At 42.1% G+C, this 23,621-nt stretch overlaps 2 protein-coding genes across 2 annotated transcripts in view; one reads left to right on the top strand and one right to left on the bottom strand.

Annotated features, from left to right (window-relative positions):
* Positions 1-23,621, top strand: part of SYNE1 (spectrin repeat containing nuclear envelope protein 1) — a 385,540-nt gene that overhangs the window by 14,680 nt on the left and 347,239 nt on the right. The window contains exon 2 of the mRNA XM_069955314.1: positions 15,363-15,475. The gene's annotated coding sequence lies outside the window, so the exon portion shown is untranslated. The remainder of the gene's footprint in view (positions 1-15,362; positions 15,476-23,621) is intronic.
* MYCT1 (MYC target 1) overlaps positions 1,190-23,621 on the bottom strand; it is a 25,059-nt gene continuing 2,627 nt past the window's right edge. Inside the window, exon 2 of the mRNA XM_069955315.1 lies at positions 1,190-2,037. Coding sequence (XP_069811416.1) covers positions 1,508-2,037 — 530 coding nt within the window. The 3' untranslated portion in view covers positions 1,190-1,507. The remainder of the gene's footprint in view (positions 2,038-23,621) is intronic.

Below are 23,621 nucleotides of genomic sequence, written 5' to 3'. Positions count from 1 at the left end.
TTTAAAAGCCATCAAAAGTAATAAAAGTTATATAAGTTGCCTATCAAAGTAATCGTACTGACTTGAGGAACATAGATAACATGTCACTTTTACCATGGAGCAAACGGCGTATACACGAAACTCCACCAAAATTAAAAAAACATTTTTTTTCCAGTTCTGCTGAATATTTTATGGAAAAATTAAGTCGGTCATTGCAAAGTACAGTTGGTTTAAAAAAAAAATAAAATAAAAAAAAAGGACTGTGGGTCTTTAGGTGAAAAAATACAAGGGCTATGGGCTTTTTAACACAAGGAGGAAAAATTAAAATGGACTTGGTCCTTAAGGGGTTAAATCAAAAACAAAATTAAAATAACTGAGGTTGTCTCGCCTGCACCATAAGAGATAATGGCTGAGGTTGGAATATTGAGAGAACAACAAAATGTTCAGTTTTACAAACCAGCCGCTATGGTTCTGTATGGACCTGCTGGCCATAAGACCAATTAGATAAACATATGTGTCAGAATTAAAGGGGTTATCCAGTGCTACAGAAACATGGCCGCTTTTGCCTCCAGTTCAGATGTGGTTTGCAATTAAGCTTTAATGGAACTGAGTTTCAAACCCCACCCAATCTGGAGACAAGAGGGGTGCAAAAGTGGCCATGTTTTTGTAGCGCTGGATAACCCCTTTTACGAAAAGGTAGAGCACCAAAAATGTCAAACACTTCCACAATTTGCGGTTAATTCACAATTTTAAGGAGTTGTATATAAAACAGAGAAACACACTGTAAATAGATGAAAATTCTGTAATGATATATGCACACTATGGAAATTACTCAGATTTTTGTCTTTCGCCCCTGTCTCCGCCATCCGCCCAAAGAATTCACATGACAATTCTTCGGGCGGACAGTGGAATTTGCCTGCGCATAGACTGGAGTGAGGGGGGGTGTGTGTCAAGAGATGGAATCTGTGAAAAGTTATCCATGTGATTTCCGTAGTGTGCATACACTGTACCCTTAAAATATAATACACCAATCTGGAAAATCTGGAAAATCAGTTTCCCAGGACTGGATCCAGCTTTTCTAGGCAACCGGAACGGAGCAGCATGGAACGGCACAGAAATGGACCACGTTTTTCTGTACTTTAAATTTAATTATTTGAAAACAGATCCATCATAGAGATAGCAAAAAAGTAATGTGAACCTGAACCATGAAAAAAAATTAATGCAAAAAAAAAAACTTAATACCTTTAGCATGTGATACAGAAATAACAATATGAAGAAAGGACTCCCCTCAAGCATCCGTAAATAACCTATTCAGCGTCAATGTACATAGTAGATATACACTGCCCAATTTATAGAGTGCGTCAATATTGACCCAACATTGATTGTAACTTTTTGTGGTCGGTCTTTGTTCTTTTTTGCTTTCCTTTGCATTGAACTATTAGTGTAATGGACTCTGCAAGTTCTTCTGTGCAAGTATTCTGTATGTTTCAGATATGGGTTTTCAGTAGCTGCTCAACCCAAGAATTTGTCAGGGATCCGGGAAAGCTTTAATGATACTATCGTAGGCCGGAGGTGGTGTGTGAGTTGACTGACCAAGACGTAGGCTGTTACTAGACCAGTGAAAGTCTGGACGGCCAAAGTTGTTGGTCGGGGTAAGTGTCGGGGATGAGCTGTTGGCACGAGGTAGAGTGACCAGTTGACTCTCAGCTTCGACCGCAAGAGGAGGAGATTGTAAGAATGGATGAAAGGTGGACGCTCTAAAGCTGGGCTTTCTTGTGAAGGGATCAGGCTGCTCTTGTGAGGTCTGCCGCTGAAACGTTAGGCTGGCTAGGCTCAGGTTGCTCCTGCGTTCGCACGTACTATTTCGATAAAAGCCAGATCGATTTAACGCCTGGTTTTGAGAAGAAGTTCTAGGACGGCGATTCGATGAGCTGGTCATTCTTGGGGAAATGGCGGCACTGGCCCGTCGGCGGGACAAGCAAGTGAGAAGAATCCATATTATACCTCCAATTATCAACCCAATGGCAATGGAGACTGTGAAGGATAGTATGATGCCACCTGTTCCGAAAGAAGAAAATAGTATTATTAACACGGAGAAGTAAAATATGTATGTGACAAGATTAGTATTTCATAGCTCTTTCAGGTTTCTGATGTTACCCTATTGGGGGTCATATAATGAAGAAGAAGCTGCTGACCCCGAAATATATACATTCTGTATGTAATGCAGCCAGTATATACCATATCTAACCTGCTGATACATCCCTATAGTGCACGAGGTGCTGAGAATGAATGTACATTTCTCACCTTCATCCTCTGCGCCATTTCCATGCTTTTAGCAGTTTATCTACCACTCAAAAAATTGCATTAAAAACATACAAATAGCTATTTCTGAATTTAATCATAGATTTATTTATACTGTCAAATAATGAAACAATATATATCCCAATCATGTACAAGAGTATATAGGATTAGTGTGCCTCTCGGGGTGTCTATCTGATGTCTGTTGCTCTCTCCCTGCACTGTGATTGACAGCATAGGAGCAGAGCTTTGAATCTCCCTCTCTCAATGTAACAATACATTTATTTATACTGTAAAAAATTCAATTATATATATCACAATCATATACACAGAGTATATAGGATTAGTGTGCCTCTCGGTATGTCTGTCTGATGTCTGTTGCTCTCTCCCTGCACTGTGATTTGCAGCATAGGAGCAGAGCTTTGAATCTCCCTCTTTCACTTTTTAGGGGCCGGTTTTTAACGATAAATGATAAACAATCTCAAACAAGAGCTACTTGAAATTGTTCATCATATTACACAGAACATTTACTCCATCTGATCCCAGCAAAAAAGCCAATGATGTGGAACTACACTGAACGATTAGCAAATGACTAACGATGATTTTGGTGTAAGCACATAAAAAAAATCAACGACAATTTCTCGTTGGTTTGGAAAATTATTGAAATTTATTCCTTGACAACAGGCAATGGAGCTTAAAATAGTGACACCTAGTGTCCAATATTATAGATAAGGATTCTTTACTGTAAAAGCAGTCAGACTATAGAACTCTGTGCCACGTGATGGTTAAATCATTGAAGAAGTTCAAAAAGAATATGGATACCTTTCCTGAAGAAGATAGCATTGCAGTTATGGGTACTAGATGGGGCACTGATTCAGGAATTTATTCATACTGCCATATGGGAGGGAACTCTACCCCCTAATATTTGGCATTTGGTATCCAGTAAAGTTGATTGAACTTTGAGCACACCTGGGTTCGAGTGTGCAGCTTTTGCTTAGCAGGTAGCTGGAGAAGTTGGATGCAACCCTGGAGAGTCCTGGAAATATGGATACAGTGTGTTTGAAGTTTGCTAAACTCTAGTATCCGGCTCAGAGACATTTTTGCTTTCCTTGGCATCAGAACAGTAAGATTGTAGGTTACATTGATTATATTTTATAGCGTGATGTCAGCCACCAGCCCAGTGGAGGTCACTTATAATCCCCATTGTTTAAGGCATGAGTAATATTCGGAGCCATCAGGACACCTTGGGAATATTGTTCAAAAAATAGCATTTCCAAGAAGACTGAATAAAATCTGGGCGAATACAAGTAAAATATATTGTGCGGTTTAGTGACCTTGAATCTTTGGAATCTAAAGAGGTTTTGACCTTTCTCTGCTTTGGTAATGTTATTAGTTATATGGTCAGTGTGTCATATAAGAAGATCTTATTATCTAGCTCATATTAGTCGCTTCAATAATACACGATTAGGCCGCTGCATTCTCAGGTATTGACTTCAACTTTGATGGCATTTTAGGATTACTCTTAAAGGGGAACTCCAGCCAAAATCTTTTACTTTCACATCAACTGGCCTCAGAAAGTGACAGAGATTTGTAATTTACTTCTATTAAAAAAAATATCCAGTCTTCAAGTACTTATCAGCTGCTGTATGTCCTGCAGGAAGTGGTGTATTCTTTCCAGTCTGACACAGTGCTCTCTGCTGCCACCTCTGTCCATTTTAGGAACTGTCCAGAGCAGGAGCAAATCCCCATAGAAAATGTCTCCTTCTCTCCAGAATGGAAAGAATGCACCACTTCCTGCAGGACAAACAGCAGCTGAAAAGTACAGGAAGACTGGAGATATTTTAAAAAGAAGTAATTTACAAATCTCTGGCACCAGTTCATTTGAAAAAAAAAAAAAAAAAAAAATATATATATATATATATATATATATATATATATATATATATATATATATATATATTTATATTTACACACACAGAATGGGTTTCCTTGCAGAGATCATGTTATATACTGATAAATATAAGGACTAAATAAAAACAAAAAAAGGCGGCATCCACTTATAATACTAGTAAAAAGAAGGGTGCTACAGATGTGCTGTATACAAATCATATGCAGAAGACAAGAAAAAGAGGCACATACTGTATGTAAAGAGAACAACAAATCTTGCAAAAGAAAAAAAAAAATATTTGAAAAACAGCATAAAAAGATTTAAAGTATTTAAAAACACAAATCATGCAACACCCCACAGTACCGGGTGTGCACCCTACAGGGACTAAACACATCCACCATATAGCTACCCCCCCCCCCCCCAATGATTATCAATGGAGCGGGCCGGTCCATGGATGGAGCGAGCCGGCCAGGATTCGTGCTCTGGGGGGTGGTAGCCATGTCCCCAGTACTCCTAACTGCACCGGGCAGAACTTAAGGCCTTATTTCACGAAACGATTATAGTCCATATTCGGCCGATAATCATCTTGTGTAATAGAAAGCAACAATCAGCCGATATGAACGATGATTGTTGCAGTCGTTTAAAAGACAGCCGACTTCGATTTCAGTAATATGCTGCCGCCTCTCTGTGGAATAGGAGCGGCAGCAGCAGACCGCTGCTATCTGCTATGGGCTGCGCGGACAATCCAGCGATCACCCAGCCCCCCCCCCCCCCCTGCTCATAGTTCTCCTTTAAACCAACCACACTAAAACAGCTAACCGATTGCAGCTAAACAGTGGGACTATAGGGGCAGCAAAATAGGCATAAAAAATGTGGGTTTTTTTCTGTCTCATTTATTTTAATGGGGGAAGTGTCAACAAGGCAACTTTTCAAGCGGTGCCTAAAATGAAAAATAGAAACATTTCTGCATGTTCCAAGTATAAAAAAGCATTAAAAACACAACAAAAACCACACCAAAAAAGCATGGTGAACAAACCCTTCCAGAGTATTGGCAGTAAGTGGTAAGAGTGGTCTCAGTGACCTTACAGGGTCAAAGACCAGGCGTAAGCTTTACTTTGCCCTCAGTTGCCCCCATAAGAGGTTTGGCCGCATAAGCCACAGTGTGAATGACCCCACAAGGCCTGGGACACAAAGCTGAAGGTGGTAGCAGGAGCAGCCCTCTCGTTGACCCAGAAGGGCCTAGAACAGCCAGTTGTTGGTGGAAGCAGAAGGACGTTGGTGGGTCACTGACGTATAATGACAATGGAGATGTAACCTTCAGGGTTAAAGAAGTTGTCAGGGAAAAAATAACTTTCTCTCTATCTACAGGATAGAGGAAAAGTAAGAGATTGAGGGGGGTCCAACCTCTGTACCCCATGAGGATCCCTGTATCAGCCCCCGGCATTTTGTTATGAATACAGCCGGGGGTACGGCACGTGACCTGCATCTCTATTCATTCCTATGCAATCTTCATCTCATCTATAATAAAAGGAGAATGTGAAATCTGATCTTGCTTTGTGGTCTGACCAGTGTATATTACTTATAACATAATTATAAAATAACGATGCCGTCTCAGAAGGGACTAAGCTTATTACTAACCAGCTTACATAAGGTAATAAAAAGCATGCCTTCTCAATTAGGTTCCAGGTAGTGACAGCGTAGAAAATATAGAACTTAGTCGTGTAGAATAGAAAGAATATCACTAGAGATGAGCAAATCGAAATTCCTTAGGAACTTTGCAAAAAGTTTTGTTGGCGACCGAAACCGGCATAAAAAAAAAAAGGTAGTGACTAGTTGTGTGTCGCAGTACAGTAAAAGGGACGTCACACATCCTCCTATAGGAAAATATACACAGGAGTGTGCCGTCAGCCCGCCATTCAGGGAGAAGGGAGAGTCAGGGAGAAGAAAGACAGCATAATACTTGTGATTAAACTGGCAGTGTTGGATCGCTGACGTACAAAGCGACTCTGTACCCACAATCTAACCCCCCAGATAGCTGCTTTTAATCCAAGATCTGTCCTGGGGTCCGTTCGGCAGGTGATGCAGTTATTGTCCTAAAAAACAACTTTTAAACTTGCAGCCCTGTGTCAAATTGGCGTGGCCTAGAGTGTGTGTGCCCAAGCCTTGCACCACCTCTCCGTCCCTCCTCCCCAACCTCCTCATCATTAGGAATGCCCTGGGCAGGATTTTTCCTATTCCTCACCACTTGTCTGAACACAGAACATGTGCTGGATCAATAAGGCCCATGTGCAGTGTTCACACAAGTGATGAATAGGAAAATGCCCAGGGCATTTCTAATGATGAGGAGGGTGGGGAGGAGGGACGGAGAGGCGGTGCAAGACTTGGACACACACACCCTAGGCCATACCAATTTGACACAGGGCTGCAAGTTTAAAAATTGTTTTTACGGTCCCCAGGACAGATCTGATGGTACAAGCTGTTTGGGGGGGGGGGGGGGCAGATTGTGGGTACAGAGTCACTTTAATGTAACCCTTTGAATCACCTGTCAGGTGTCTTCTAGCATTATAACTGAGATTGCCCTGTTTAAATTTACCCACTGTATAGAGCTCTGGTGAGACCACATCTGGATACTGTGTCCAGTTCTGGAGACCTCACCTACACAGAGATACTGATAAAATACGGTAAAACGGGTCCAAAGACGGCTACAAAAATGGAGAAGGATGTCAGGCATAAAACATCAGGAAAGACTTAAGAATTTGAATGTGTATAGTCTGGAGGAAAGAAGGGAAAGGGGGGTCATGATGGAAACCTTTAAAGTGTCACTGTCGTTATAACTTTTAAAACCTACATCAACAGTAGATGCCATTGTGCAATATACATTCATTATTTTTTTTTCAGCAGGTGGGCTCTGGTGTTTCTACTGGGTCACTTCAGAACAAGCGGAAGTGTCCTTAAAAGTGGGTTACATACAACTAACAAAACACATAGGGCCATAAGCCCATAGGGGCTCCTTCTATCTCAAAGCTACCCCCTACTTGTAACAGGTGTGTACATTATGTCAGGACAGGGGGGGCAGGGACAAGACACGACAGTGAGCCCCGATGCTGAACCCTCCAACTGTCCCTACCTACTTGCCTCAATTGGCCCTAGGCGGCCGTGGACAACCCCGAAGGCGGTCCTTGTACTAGATACGTGCACACAGAACTAGACAGACAAACAAACACAATATAGCATAGTCATACAAGCAAGGTCAGAACCAAACGGGCAGCGTAGTACAAAATCAGGTAACAATCGGATAGTCAAAGAGGTCAGGTAACAAAATCAAGCAAGCAGAGGTAGTTAGGACGGGGATCGCAGGAGAAGACAGGAAAGATGGGATCAGGGTATGAAACCAGTGCTAGGACTCTGCCTCAGCTTTGTTTTATGCTGACCAAGAGCCCAGTCCAGATCCCCATTGGACCGGCGCTCTGATCTTCCAGGTTGCAGACAGGCAGAGAAACCCGTCAATCACACAGACGACACAGCTGCATAATCAAGTCCAGAAGCTTCTCAGTTTAACTCCTGCATTGCCGGAAGCTGAGAAACAATCAGGTGTGGCACACAAAAGCAAACACCAGGCCCAGTTCACACCAGGCTACTGCACATTCCTGACACACTATCTAATATAAACATAAAAAATAACTTTTATTGGTATAAAAAATAAAGATATGGGAGTTAAAATCACAGCAATTTACACAGTGTCTGTACTGTGTGGTTATGACACCACTTGAATATGTATTCCCCTATTACGAGAGCGCACTCTACATCTTATATGTGCTACTCTCTAAGGGGAGATGAAGAGTAGGATATGAGACCAGAAAAAAATAAATCAATGCTTATGTGTAAGGCTGATGTCCTAGCGCTGCTCTTACAATGTATAACTTATTAAATATTGGTAGGACACAACTGTGATACTACTCTCTCCCTGACGGACAAGAGGTAACGCAATAGTAGCAAGACCACAGAGATCATGTGACCTCTGTCTCAGAAGGGAGGGGGAGGAAAGAGGAGAGGAGACGGAATGGAGCAGGCAGTGAGGATTTTCAGCAGCTTCAAGATTAGATTATAGGTGGGGACTGAACAGGGTAAAATCTTTTCAAATCGGAGTTCCCCTTGTAAAGGTTTAGTCAAAGAAGGTAGTGTCAGTCTAAGCTGTATCAGACTATGTACTATTCTATGTGGTTTATTTTAGCGTTTCAATCTAAAACTATGTTCACACTATGTATTTTTTCTGACAAGAACATCCGCTGTCGCCGATTAAAACGACAACCGTTCTTGTCAGAACAAAATGAACATCATTGAAGTCAATTGGAACAAAGTCTGTGGTTCACATAGTGGATTAAACAACAAATAATTGAACTGTCAATTATTCACGTCCATTGTTCGGAAACAGCAGCCACAAACAATTGACAATTCACACACTTTTTGGCTGTCATGTCGGCCGTAATCTGCCTGGAAGACAATGGTTAGTTGATTTCCAGGTAAACCCATATAGTGGGCGGATTTCAATGATTTTGAAATAATGTTCATCCGGCCGATAATGCAGTATTAGCCAGATAAACATGTAAAACAGTGGCCGTTGTTTGTACATGGTGTGAACATAGCCTAAAAGTAAATATGGAAATTGTTTAACCTCTTATGACCAGCTAAAGTTTACGTACAGTTCATCAGGTTTTTTTTTTTTTATCGATATGCCTATAAAATAGATTTTACTGCTTCTTGGGGTGTGACTAAATTACTGTGTAAATTATTTTATATATTATTTATGTTATTTTATATATTAGATAGTAGATACAGTTATATTATTTTATATTTTAATATGTTTTATTTATTTAATTTTTTTTTGCATGAAAAAAGTGGTTTTGCCATTTTTGTGTTTGGTTTTTTTATAATGTTCATGTTTCACACTAAATCTGAACATTATACACGGCGATTACGGTTGTGCGGAAGCCTAATACGTGTAGGTGTTTTGTTTTAAAGTAATGGATGCGCAATAAAGAATAAAATGTATTTTATGCTAAAGAATGACTTTTTATGAATATTTCTACAACTTGCTTTTAATCCCATTAAGGCCATTTTATAACTTTATATTAAACGTACAATGTATTAGCATATTCCTGTGTACTAACGTGTTATACTATCTGTCACTATGACACATGCTGCTATAAGGGCTCACGGAATAAACAGCCCCAGGGTTCTCCGCTCTAACTGCACCAGGGTTTCACATTCTCAGATGGCGTCACTTGGAAACATCTGGAAATCATTTAAGAGCAGCCCATCGTACTGGCACGACAGCAGAAGACATCGGACTGATGGGCAGTCATAAAGGGATGAACAGTCGTGTTGTTTTATGTATGCTGTATGTTGAAAAACAAGCGACTGATATAGCAGCGATCTGCTGCCGGCGCTCCATTGAATAGGAGCGTCGGCAGCAGACGCTGCTGTATCCTATGGGCTGCCCGGATGATCTAGCGATCCCCCGTGCAGCCCTCCCCCCCCCCCCGCACTCACCCGCTCGCTGCTGCCGCGTTGAATAGCGGCGGCAGCGAGCGGGGAACGAGGAGCAAACGAGCGCTGAGAGCGCTCATTTGCTCCTCGGACGACTCGTGGAATAGGGGCTTAAGGGCCTTATTCCACCGGACGATTATCGTTCAGATTATCGTTAATTCGTTTGAATCTTAACGATTATCGTTCGTTTGAAATGCAGTTAACGATTAACGGCCGAACGAGAAATCGTTGATCGCTTTATAAGACCTGGACCTATTTTTATCGTTGCTCGTTCGCAAAACGTTCGCAAATCGTTCGCATTGAATAAGACATCGTTCGGTCGTTCGCAATAGATACAAACGCAATAGCGAATAAATAGCGAAGAAAAAACGATCGCAATTACGATCATAAGTAACGATTATCGTTCCATGGAAATGACTGAACGTTTTCAGGTCTTTCGCAATAGCGGTCGTTTGAGATTGTTAATCGTTAACGATTATGCAGACGTATTGCAATCATGACAAGGGCTTGCCAAGGCAGGCATCCATCCACAGACAGCCGTTTCAGGATATTTGCCCCTCATCAGTGCGGAGCAGGATTCTGGCTACTTGGGGCAATGATGAATCAACCAACAAAACACAGTAATCACTGAACTCAAGGAGATCAGTGAAAAAATTTCAATGAAGTACTCAATCCAGAGTCTCCACTGATCAGCTCTAGGGCGTCCTGCCTGCATCCAACTGCAGCTCAGCTTCAGAAGAACAAGCTCAAAGTTTGCTCAACTCAGGAGATCAAAACTTGTATGGTCCAATTTACCACCTGGTATCTGCAAGAATGTGTAACTTAAAGTGCTCTACAAGTTTAACTATGTTGAGGAGAATACCCCTTTTAGGGTACGTACTGCAGCGGATTTCTCGCGAATTCTCAGCGAGACCCGCTGCGGATCTGAGCCCAGTAAACTCTATGGGCAGACAAACTCACAGCAGGATGCGCGTCCTGTTAACTCCCCGCCACCGGAGCCTATACCCGCTCCGGGTTGCTTCGGGACGTCCCGCTTGGCCAATCAGTGTGCCGCAGCGGGGACCAGGTGAAGTATAGGCTCTGGTAGCCGGGGGGTTAACGGGGTGGGCTGCGGAAAACTCGCAGCAGGTTGTGCATCCTGCTGCGAGTTTGTCTGCCCATAGAGTTTACTGGGCAGGGATCCACTGCGGATCCGGTACGTGTGAACGTACCCTAAGGGTTTACACACAGTATATTTCAGTCTGTATTGTCGTCCTCATATTGCAACCTGAACCAGGAGTGGATTGAAAACACAGAAAGGATCTGTTCACACAATGTTGAAATTGAGTGGATGGCCACCATATAACAGTAAATAACGGCCATTATTTCAATATAACGGCCGTTGTTTTAAAATAACAGCAAATATTAGCCATTAAACGGCGGCCATCCACTCAATTACATCACTGTGTGAACATTAATCCACTCCTGGTTTTGGTTGCAATATGAAAACCACAATACTGACTGAAATATACTGTGTGAACCCAGCCATATACTGTAGAAAGGCTGAGAGTCCCTTGAGTGCCCACCTTTGTTCTTTATTTTTCTGTTGTACATTTAAAAATAATATATCTTTATATATACACACACATATATATATATATATATATATATATATATATATATATATATCATACAATAAAATCACTGTCATTGTCTACAAGAATGTTTTGAGCTTTCAACCTCAAGAAAGGGTGGGAAAGGCATCTTAATAGGAATTTTTTTCTATTTTTGCTATTTTTAGATTGCGGTCTATTGTGGTTTGGAGCTATGTGTGTACAGACATGAGAACACAGGAGCATTCTGCTGTCAGTCTTATTATAGGTTCTATTGCCAGATGCTTCCCTCCAACAATAGCCGCTTCGTGTCTCCTTTTGGTATACATTCAATTGTGACCGGCCCAACGAAGATATCTCTAGATAAAGATTAATCGTCTCTCAATGGTAAAATAATAAACAAAATTAACTTTTGACCTTTGCCGTGGAGGGTGATCTCATTATGTGGGGGTTCCAGGTTGCTCTGATGAATGACATATTCGTTCCTTTTGACCTTATTTCATCGATATCTAAGCCTACGGATATTCACAAGAGTCTTAAAATATATTTAATTATCGGAAGATTGAACTTGATGGACATGCGTCTTTATTCAACCGTATAAACTATGTAACTATGGAAGATGCTTCTTTTTGCTATTGTGCTATATTGCAGATATCTTGGGGTGTTACTGCTTTTAGAGCAGAGCGGTGGTCTATAACCTAGACAACAAGCTGTCAACAATGGGAGGGAAATGGCGGCATATCAGGAGAAGGAGACAAGGTTGATAAATAATTGTATTGGCAATAATCTTTAACTTTATGTGCTCTCCAAGTTTAACTATGTTGATGAGAATAACCCAGCGTTTCCCAACCGGGGTGCTGCGGCACACTGGGGCGCCGTGAGAACCCGCCAGGGGTGCCGCGGGATCCCGGTGGGAAATGTGCACTGTCACTTTAAGCATCCCGAGAAGCTGCGGCCGAGTAGCTTCTCGGGATGCACGGATCACTTTCATGTTCCGCCCCAACATTAAAGTGAGCATAATGTAGGAGCAGGAAGTGTCTCCTGCTCCTACATTCACTCCCTTAGGCCGCCGGCACTTCATGCCAGCAGCCTATGGGATGTCGGGACCTCTCCGGCAGGCGTGATGATATGACATCACGCCTGCCGGAGGTCCTGTCCCCGCGGCTCGCAAGATGGAGCCAGAAGAGGAGGAGGAGAGCTGCTCTTAGGATTAGGTGAGTAGGATGTTTGTTTTTTTAACTATTGGTGCACATTAGGTGGGGGCAAATCACGGGGAATATAATTACTAGGGGAAGAGCAGGGGGCAATATTATTTGACGGTGGACAGAGCAGGGGGCATTATTATGTGATGGGGGGCAGAGCAGGGGGCATTATTATGTGTTGGGGGGCAGAGCAGGGGGCATTATTATGTGATGGGGGGCAGAGCAGGGGGCATTATTATGTGATGGTGGACAGAGCAGGGGGCATTATTATGTGATGGGGGACAGAGAAGGGGGCATTATAATGTGATGGGGGGCAGAGCATGGGGCATTAATATGTGATGGTGGGCAGAGCAGGGGGCATTATTATTATGTGATGGGGGCAGAGCAGGGGGCATTATTATGTGTTGGGGGACAGAGCAGGGGGCATTATTATGTGATGGGGGACAGAGCAGGGGGCATTATTATGTGTTGGGGGACAGAGCAGGGAGCATTATTATGTGATGGGGCAGAGCAGGGGGCATTATTATTTGATGTGGGCCGAGCAGGGGGCATTATTATTATTTGATGGGGGGGCAGAGCAGGGGCATTATTATATGATGGGGGGCAGAGCAGGGGCATTATTATATGATGGGGGCAGAGCAGGGGGCATTATTATATGATGGGGGGCAGAGCAGGGGGCATTATTATATGATGGGGGGCAGAGCAGGGGGCATTATTATATGATGGGGGGCAGAGCAGGGGGCATTATTATATGATGGGGGGCAGAGCAGGGGGCATTATTATATGATGGGGGGCAGAGCAGGGGGCATTATTATATGATGGGGGGCAGAGCAGGGGGCATTATTATATGATGGGGGGCAGAGCAGGGGGCATTATTATATGATGGGGGGCAGAGCAGGGGGCATTATTATATGATGGGGGGCAGAGCAGGGGGCATTATTATATGATGGGGGGCAGAGCAGGGGGCATTATTGTTTGATGGGGGGGCAGAGGAGGGGGCATTATTGTTTGATGGGGTACACAGCAGGGGGCATTATTAGTATAAGAGGGGACGTCAGGGGACATTATATGAGGGTACAGCAGGGGATTTTACTTACAGGGTCAGCCCACATTCCTACTTGCTTTACTGCAGTTACTACTATATGGGAGCCTATAGGAGGGAGAAAGGGAAAGAAGTTGCTAGAAATGTGCGGAGCTTAACATGTTTGTCTCGCAGGTTCTGAAGTGATGAAAAGTAGCTGCAAGAAATCATCATGGAGGCCTGGGCCGGATGGAGAGGAAATGGAAAGTGACGCCTCAGATTGAAGAAGACGTCACCTGTGAGTCAATGAATGACGGTTTTCATATTTTGTTGAACATCATTTAGTAGGGGTGCCCCGAGGTAATTTTTTTTTTTCAATTGGTGCCCCGAGGTGGAAAAGGTTGGGAAGCACTGGAATAACCCTAAAACACCTACTAATGCATGAGAACGAAACCCAAAATTTGTCCGTGCGATGGTGGGGAGGAGATGTGACCCGTTTCCTCATCTAATTTATCATGGTTTATGACCGCAAACAGGAGTAAACCTGCAGAAATCTACCCCTGCTCCAGTCCAGAGTAAATTTCTGGTGTGCGCTTTGAATACCATATTCAACAAACTTTTTGTAGTGAAAGTTGCATTGTAATCAATGCGCAACGGACGGAAATAATGGTCATGTTAATTATTTCTACAACTGTAGCAAACAATGGTCGTTGTACAATGGCCACTTTTTGCATTGACTTCAATGCAACACATTTTTCTATGACAAGAATGGACGTTGTTTTCATTGAAACAAAAATATGTTATGTGAACATAGCCTAAAGGGAAACTATTAGCAGGTTTGTGCATACAACCCTGCTGGTAGATCCTGGTAGATCCTGGTAGCCGTTGAACTTCTCTTAGGGCCCTATTCCATGGGACGATTATCGTTCGCATAATCGTTAACGATAAACGATCCAAACGACCGCTATTGCAAAAGACTTGAAATCGTTAACCCATTTACATGGAACGTTAATTGTTACTTATGATCGTTCTTGCAGTCGTCTTGTTGTCGTTATTGCATTCGTCACTACTGCGAACGACCGAACGACGTCTTATTCAATGCGAACAATTTGCGAACAAGCAACGATAAAAATAGGTCCAGGTCTTATTAAACGATCAATGATTTCTCGATCGATCGTTAATAGTTAACTGCTATTCAAATTAACGATTATCGTTTCGATTCGAACGACTTAACGATAATCTGAATGATAATCGTCCCGTGGAATAGGGCCCTTACCGTCAGCCCGCCGCCTGCCATCAATGCTCTCGCCTTGCTCTGACGCATATTCCAGCCGTCTGCATATACATCAGTAGGCGTGAGCATCATACGCAGGCGGCGGGCTCAATAGTGCTCTGGGGGGCTGAGGGCCGCCCCTAGTGCTCCTCATGAGCAAATTTACATATTTTTATAGTATTGACTATCACAAAAACAGCGGCGACGGTAAGAGGAGTTCAGCACCTACTGGGAACTAGGTTGTAGGCACAAACCTGCTGTTAGTTTCCCTTTAATTCTAATAAAGTTATAAAAGACACTATACGGCTTCGTTTGCTTTGAACTATTTTCTTCTATGTTTGGATGGAACGTTCCAATCCTGATAACAAATTGCATCTATTAGCAGAACAGCGTGATGTTAAAAATAAAAAAATAAAAGGTAGAAAAAAAGGTTAAAAAGCAAACAAGTAAAAAGATAAGTGGATGGAAATTACTCGGGATGTTAAATTATCTCGCTACAAAGACGCTACATGTAATACAGACGGATAAAGCAGCAGTAAAGCAATGTTTATTTTCCAAACAGGAAATTGATTAGTGAAGTGCTTGTATCTATATGTGCGGCCGATATCTGCTCACCAAATATAGAGCCATTTCCCAGCCCGGCCCTTTCCTGCAGCTGAACAGCAAAGATTGAAGGTAAATTGTTCCCCTAAAATTAGCGCACAGTATACGTGTCCATAGAGCGCACACAAATGGGCTGAAAACCAAAAAAATTATCTTATAGAACAACAAGCCGGTATTAACCCCTTCTTAGCACAGCGACTTTTGGCAACAGCAATTTAGTTTTTTCATCCCAACTTTCTAAGAGCCATAAGGTTTGTTGTTGTTGTTTTTGTTTAGTTTGTTTTTTTTCAACATATTCTAAGTTTTTGTTGTTTTTTTCCCCAGGATGAGTTGTATTTTATTTTTGTGCCTTTATTTAAATGTACTTAAAACTTTAAAAGAAAATTGAAGTGAGATGGAATGACACAATAACTGTAAGGAAATTTGTGTCTTTGTGTCTCCACATTTTAAATCTAATAACTGTGTTTTTATTTTCCTATAAATAAACTGTTGTAATGCACGCTGTGGTTTTTACGGGAGCTAGTTTGGAGAACATATGATTTCATTTTTAGGGAGGCAAGGCGACAAAAAACATAATATAATCTCATCATGCATGAAAAACAAGGCAATATTTTAATAGTTCAGACTATTTTACAGATATTGGGCCTCATTTTCTAACAATGCTTCAATTTTAAGCCGTTACGCTGTCGTTTCTGTCTGGTTCTTTTTTGCGCTAAATTTGTTAATGTTTTTATTGTAAATCTGGAAGATTTTCCACAGGCCAAAACTAATACCCGACCATCTCGTGACACTAGAAGTGGTTGGTTTTTAGAATATAGAACCCATAAAAAAAGCCTTTTTGCTCAGTAAATCTGTTGGCTGTGGCAGGTTTTAAAGGACACGCCGATAAGACGCCCACTTGTTGGGTTTTTGGACAAAAATGATGTGTTTGTCACGTTCTTGGACACATTATGTCGCACACCTTTAGTAAATGTGTCGGTCCATTAAAAGTGGACACAAAAAAACCAACAATCTGCTTCCAGGAACAGGTTAGTAAATGAGCCCCATTCTGTTTATTTTTCATGATAGATGGAAATATGGATTGTTTTTAACTTCTAATATTTGCTTTTAATATTTTTATTACATTAAAAAAATAAAATAATAATAATAATAATAATAATACTAAGGTTCTAGACCAGTCTGGCAGGATGATTTAACCCTACTATTACACCTTGGTCTCCTGTACTAGGTATGACAGCTCTATGGGTCTTCAGTCCCCATCCATTTCTATTGAATTATATCCAATCTCCGGCACCACTGCAGGCTAGAAGAGTCTCTACCCTAGGTAACAAGCAAACACAGCCATCCATATTCTGCTAATAACACATCAGGCAGATAAGTATTCTACACAGCCCCCTATATAACAAGCCGCCCTGTATTGGATGTACTGTCACCTTACTATTATACTATAGCAGTATAGTGTAGCAGTGTAGCAGTATAATTTTAAAAGCATGTCTATATTACATCCTGTGAGCACTTTATCCCGTGTGTATTGTATTGGTTACAGACAGCTATGGATGATGATCCCTGGATGATCTTCTGATACTCTGTAATTTTTGGTTTGGTTCCATAGAGCTGTATATCGTTATACCCCCATGATGGACATACACAGACTGGTATATTAGGTATAACTGCACATAACACTAATGTCTATCTAATTATACATGATATCGGATTACCCATTATGTTGCAGCAGCTCAGTGCATGCAGACACTGGATATTTAGAGCAACCACCATACAGGGGACATATATGTGACATAACCGCACTCACAAGTCTTTGCTTTTCAGCCATTGATGCAAAATTACATGAAAAATTAGAACATTTGGAACTGCAAAAAAGTCCAAGAAGTCTATTGGAAGAATAAAAGCCAGAAACACAAATTTTTGTGAATCAAAATCCGTATGAACAGTATGAACACTACGACACGACTAATCGAGTAGTCGGGTTGTATGAACGATCCCTGTATCATTCGTGCAGCTATGGATACTGACAGCACAGATGTATACATTGGGGTTTAGGATATGTACAGTATATATACATGTTGTCAGGTTCCAGATCATACCTTTGGTGCATACTTACCTTCCGTGCTGCTTGTGATCCAGCTTTCCCATTTTTCGGCCACTGCTGTATCTTCACTCCTCCAGAATGATTGACAGATTGAAGAGGGAGGGCCTGAAGATACAGGACGAGTGAGCCAGTAGAATGCCAGATTACAAGCCGCGCAGAAGGTAAGTATGCACATTTACATGTATACATATGAGTGCTGTCAGTTTCCATGTCTGCACGAAAGATGCTCGATTCGTTGTGCCTTGTACATACACTGCACATGAGCATTGATCTCACTGATCGCTGCTTATTTGCAGCTGACAACCAATCTTGTAATGTGAAAGAACCCTAAGCCAGGCTGGCTATACAGTATGTGTCATTGTTTGGTCCTATTTGGTAACAAAATATATCTTGTGTTTACCCAGCTGTATATGTTCATCTTAAAGCGATGTACCTGCTGGTTCATTCGCTTTAATGCTGCGTTTACACGAAACAGTAATTCGCCCGATCGTATGATTAACGATGTTGGAGTAACGTTTTTTTTTTTCATAACGATCAGCGTTTAGACGGTACGATATATATCGTACGCAAAATTCGTTTTGCGATTGCTTAAGCCTATCTCACACATTGGTTAAATCGGCGAACGACTGTTCACACGGAACGATCTGCGAATTTTTTGCGAACGATCAACGACGCTTTTAGAACATGTTCAAAGATCAAAATGAAGGATTTCTCGCTCGTCGTTTGATCGTTCGCTGCGTTTACACGTACGATTATTGTTCGAATTCGATCGTTATCGCGCAAATTCGCACGATAATCGTTCCGTGTAAACGCAGCATAAGAATGATCGATTGTAGAGAGGAAAAGTCTGTGGTCCACATCATTTAGGCAGGTTATGCCAGGCTTCGGCAAAAGTCACTAAAAAAGTGCTATTCATCTTCATCAGGCAGCAGTCTGTATACTATAATAACATCTGTATTATACTCCACCCTGGTCATTTTGTGCAGTGTCTCCTTGCTGCCTGCCCTTCTTTTATTAGCTTCACCCCAGGAGCAGGCAGGGCGAGCAGCAAGAAAAAACTGACCCTCTAGGCCCCGCCTCATTGACACTGCTTCTCCAGAATAAAAGATCTGTTGTATCAAATCGAGGGCACCAGAATCACAGGTGGAATGACCGCGGCAACACTATGGTATCAGTGTTTTGTGGGTTTTTTGGGGGGGGGGCTACAGATTCAATTTAAAGGGGTACCCCGGAAATTAGATTTTTCTTTTAAATCAACTGGTTTCAGAAAGTTATATAGTTTTGAAAACTTGAGAAAGAAAAAGAGAGACAGCAGGCCCAGGCGCCTTGGTATTACCTTTGGAGAGAGATATGTAATTACTCCCCTATTTGCCCCTTGGGCTTTATGCATATCACCCCTAGCTGGTCCGCAGGAGGTACAGGGGGTCATGTGATCCCTTGGTCTAGTGTAGCTCAGTAGCAAGAACATATATGTCAAAAAGGGTACTTGGATTACCAGCGCTATCCCCAAAGACTCTCCACAGAGATGTAGCTTCAGAAAAAGACATTTTTTTATTCAACATGTAAATATATTTAATTTTTCTCAAGCTCTGCCTCTGTGGAGAGTATTTAGGGATATCGCTGGTTAATCCAAGTACCCATTTCTTACATATTTTTCTGCTACTTTTAAAATTGAGTTCTATTGAAAAATTGCAAGTCTACCAGTACCTATCAGCTGCTGTATGTCCTTCAGGAAGTGGTGTATTCTGCAGCAAATCCCCATAGAAAACCTCTCCTGCTCTGGACAGTTCCTGACATGGACAGAGGTGGCAGCAGAGAGCACTGTGTCAGACTGGAAAACTATACCACTTCCTGCAGGACATACAGAAGCTGATAAGTACTGGAAGATTTTTAAATAGAAGTAAATTACAAATCTGGATAACTTTCTAACACCGGTTGATTTGAAAAGAAAAAAACATTCGCAGTGTACCTCTTTAATCACAGGTGACAATACATAAGGTGACATACCCAAGCAAGACATAGATCTCCAATAGACTCCCCAACACGGACACAAAGCAGAGGTGGTTTTTTTCCTTCTCAATAACCCATATATATAATCCACTATACAGATTGCTCCAATAAATGTAACTATATACGTACAGTGCAAAATATATAGTGTCATTGCCAGGTAAATAATCTGTATATAACAATAACTGTGTGTGGGATGAGGATTCTGTGACACTGACCTCTAAGCTATTAGTAAGTCCTAAAAGATATATGGCTTCCCATATTTGTACAGAACACGGGATGTTTGTCATGACGGCAGCCCGCATACTGCACCTGGCAGCGGGGAGGCTCCTCATGCTCCTACTGATAGAAGTGACTAATGTAGTAACAGTATGGGACATTGTAATAACCTATATGAGTGCTGGATATGTCTCCCAAGTGGAATCTGCAGTATAAGGCCATGTTCACACAACGTAAGAAACCGGCCGTTCCGTGACCTGGCTGGGTCACGGAACGGCGGTCTCTGAAAAGATCCTCCCAGCCGGTATTGCAGTACCGGCCAGATGATCTTTTTCGGCCGCATCTGTGCGCATCTGCATCAGAACTCCCCACAGCACACTATGGAGCATGCAGCCGGAGCCGCTCGCTCTATAGTGTGCTCTGACAGTGAATAGCGGCTGCAGAAAACTGACATGTCAGTTTTGTACGGCGCCGCGAGAGATCCCGGCAACAACGGCAGTACTTTTACGAAAATATACGTTGTGTGAACATAGCCTGAGGCTATGTTCCCACAATGGCTTTTTTAAGGCAAGATATCGTCCGTTGTTTGATAACGATGTCCGTTAATAATCATCACGAATATTATTGATGGCCCACATTGTAAAATAACAACCATACATAAGTCAATGCGGAAACATAGCCTAACCATGTTAATCCAGAGCGACTAATCCGCACCAAATCTTGATTCTGTTGCCGGTTTCCTACTGTGGATAATAAAAAAAACAAACAAACAAGGAACCAATGATGAGGATTTACGGTTCCAAGTTACAATAATGATTATATGAAGAATTTTTCTGTTGTATAAATTGCTGGTTCGGCATTGCCTTCGTCTCCCTGAAAGTGTAGTCATGTGGGCGGCATCTCTTCCTCAACTAGTCACAGATCCAGGCTTTAATCACACCCAGAGAGGCGGGGTTACAGAGCAGAGGGGAGTGGTTATAGCCTGGCAGTTATGACTAGTTGAGGGAGAGACGCCGCCCACATGACTAGTTGCTGCTGATTTGCATACAGCACGGGGAGGAATAAAACATTCCTATAAACATTATTGTCACTCAGAACCATAAATCCTCATGATTTGTTCCCGCTAATAAAATCCTAAGGCCGTATTCACACATCAGAAATGCTGTTCATACTTGTGGTCCTGCAACTATGCCTAGGATTATCCCCATAATAAGGCCTGTACTATGGCTTGTCAGTATTCTTTGCCACATGGATACCGGCCCTTTAATGGATGCATAGCAACTAGGGATGGTCCAAATCCGAGGGATGGTCCCTCCCATCAACACACCAGTGTCAGGTTGTCTAGCCTAAGGCTATGTTCTCACAATGTTTTTCAATGGCCGTTGTTTGATACTCAAAACCATGTACGTTATATTGAGCATCAAATAACAGCCGTCGTTTAACACACTTTGGCAGCCGTTATTGCAATGACGATGGCTGGTACATTTTACAACTTCATGTTCGCCATGGACGCCTTTTCACGCCCTTTTGGCTGTGGCTATTTTAAAGTCCCAATCAATATAGTGAAAAAAATCAATTTGTGAACAATGTAAAATAACGGCCGCTGTTTGCTCCATTATGGCCGCAAATTAATGACATGAACATTAATTTGACGGCCACTGCTAACAGTGAACGTTATTTTATACACTGTGTGAACCCACAGCCGTTGTTTTCCTAGACTTCAATGGAAATCATTATTCACTGAAAATAATGCCCGTTTTTTAAAATTAAAATGGTGGCCGTTATCTTACGGCGTCTGAACATAGCTTTATACCTATTTTACTGTTGTATTTTGTTTGTTTTAGTTTTTTTTTACTGTGTGTGAACATGGCCTTATACCTATTTTACTGTTGTATTTTGCTGTTGTTTTTCTTTTACTGTGTGTGAACATGGCCATATACCTATATTACTGTTGTGTTTTTGTTTTTTTTACTGTGTGTGAACATGGCCTTATACCTATATTACTGTTGTTTTGTTTTTGTTTTGTTTTTTACTGCGTGTGAACATGGCCTTATACCTATTTTACTGCTGTATTTTTTATTTTATTTTTTACTGTGTGTGATCATGGCCTTATACCTATTTTACTGTTGTATTTTTTATTTTTTATTTTTTTTTACTGTGTGTGAACATAGCCCCAATATCAAGCTAATCATAAATATTGGCAACATGCATAAACACATACATATACAACACAAGATATGATGATGGAACATGGTGAGCAATGCAGATGTCCCAGCATAAAACTACAAGCTTGGACCACGAGTATAATATATTATATACACAAACTACAGCAAACAGAGAAAGAACGTAGCCTAAGGGAATCGGTTCCCTAAACAGTCGGTATTGTCCGTCTCTCCAATGTCATCAGGTAAATATCTGTTATTCCTTGTGATCGTATTATGGGAATTTTCTTTTAAGAATTCTACATACAAGTATTTGTTTTCATGCCATGGCTTCCTCCAATACAAACCACACGGCTATCAAGCATCCTGTTTAGGCAGAATCATAAAATACCTATGTTAAAGGTTAACAATGCATCATAAAACAATGCGAGATCTCACACTAAGACAATGTCCTGCATTCCACAGGGCACAGCCACTCTCTAATACATCCATCTTCTGTATATTACTGCAGTGAGGGAAAGTGTGCTCATGTTGACGCGTTTCGGCATATAGCCTTGTTCACCGTGAAAATGCTACCTAAGCTTTTGGCATGATGTTATAGAGCAGGAGGAGCTGAGCAGATTGATATATATCTTCATCGGAAATTATTCTGTATAACTTGCAATTTGTTGATTGAAATCTCTAATATTTCAATGCTAAAGAGTCCAGTCCATTGAGTGACACCGCCCACTGGACTCCTTATCACAGAATGATCAGGAATTTTAATAAACAAGTTACAAGTTAGGGTGGTATTACACGGGCCGATGGGGGCCCGACAATAACTGTAAATGAGTGCCGATCTGCTAGATCGGCGCTCATTTACTGGGCCTATTACACGGCCCGATAATTGTTTAACAAGGGCTGCATGGACATCGCTACTAATGTCCTTGCAGCCCTTGCTAAACTCTATACATTACCTCTCCATGGTCCAGGGCTCCTCTTGCGGTCCGCTTCTCCCCGTGTCCCGCGCGCTCCAGCTTCAGAGCGGCCTGTCTCAGCTGACAGACCGCTCAGCCAATCACTGGCCGCGGCGGTCCCAGACAGTGATTGGCTGAGCGGCCTGTGAGCTAAGACAGGCCGCTCTGAAGCTGGAGCGCGCGGGACCCGGGGAGAAGCGGACCGCAAGAGGAGCCCTGGACCATAAATAGATAATGTATTTACTTTGCAAATTGGCCAACGGCCACACACTGCTATTACACATAGTGGTGCGCAGTCGGTTCCTGACAATTATAGGTCCAAACCTTTTTCAACGATCAGCCGATGATCATTGTCATCGGCTGATCGCTGTATTTATTACACGGAACGACAATTGGCCGGATAGTGCCGATTCGGCTGATTATTGTTCCGTGTAAAAGTACCCTTATACTGAATCGTCATTTGGGCCCGTCTGTCCAGTCACGGGTGTTGGGCCAGCTCTGTAATGCCTCTCTTGGAGTGATCATAGCGTTTTATTGGTGCCAAATGGTGGCCATCCAAAAAAATCTCAATCAGACAGCCAGAAAAGACGTTGCATGGTTGTCACCCATGTGAGCATGACTGGCAGGAAACTGTATGGGCCCCATTAATCCTGTAACCAGACCAGCTGCACCAAGAGAATGTCAGGGGATGTGTGGGTGGGAGGTGCAGGCAGGGAATGGAGCCGACACACTGTCACTTCTTGGGGGTCGGGATGGTGCTTGAGGAC

Source organism: Dendropsophus ebraccatus, chromosome 15, assembly GCF_027789765.1.
Source record: "Dendropsophus ebraccatus isolate aDenEbr1 chromosome 15, aDenEbr1.pat, whole genome shotgun sequence".
NCBI lineage: Eukaryota > Metazoa > Chordata > Amphibia > Anura > Hylidae > Dendropsophus > Dendropsophus ebraccatus.
This window is presented reverse-complemented; position numbering and strand designations above follow the sequence as displayed.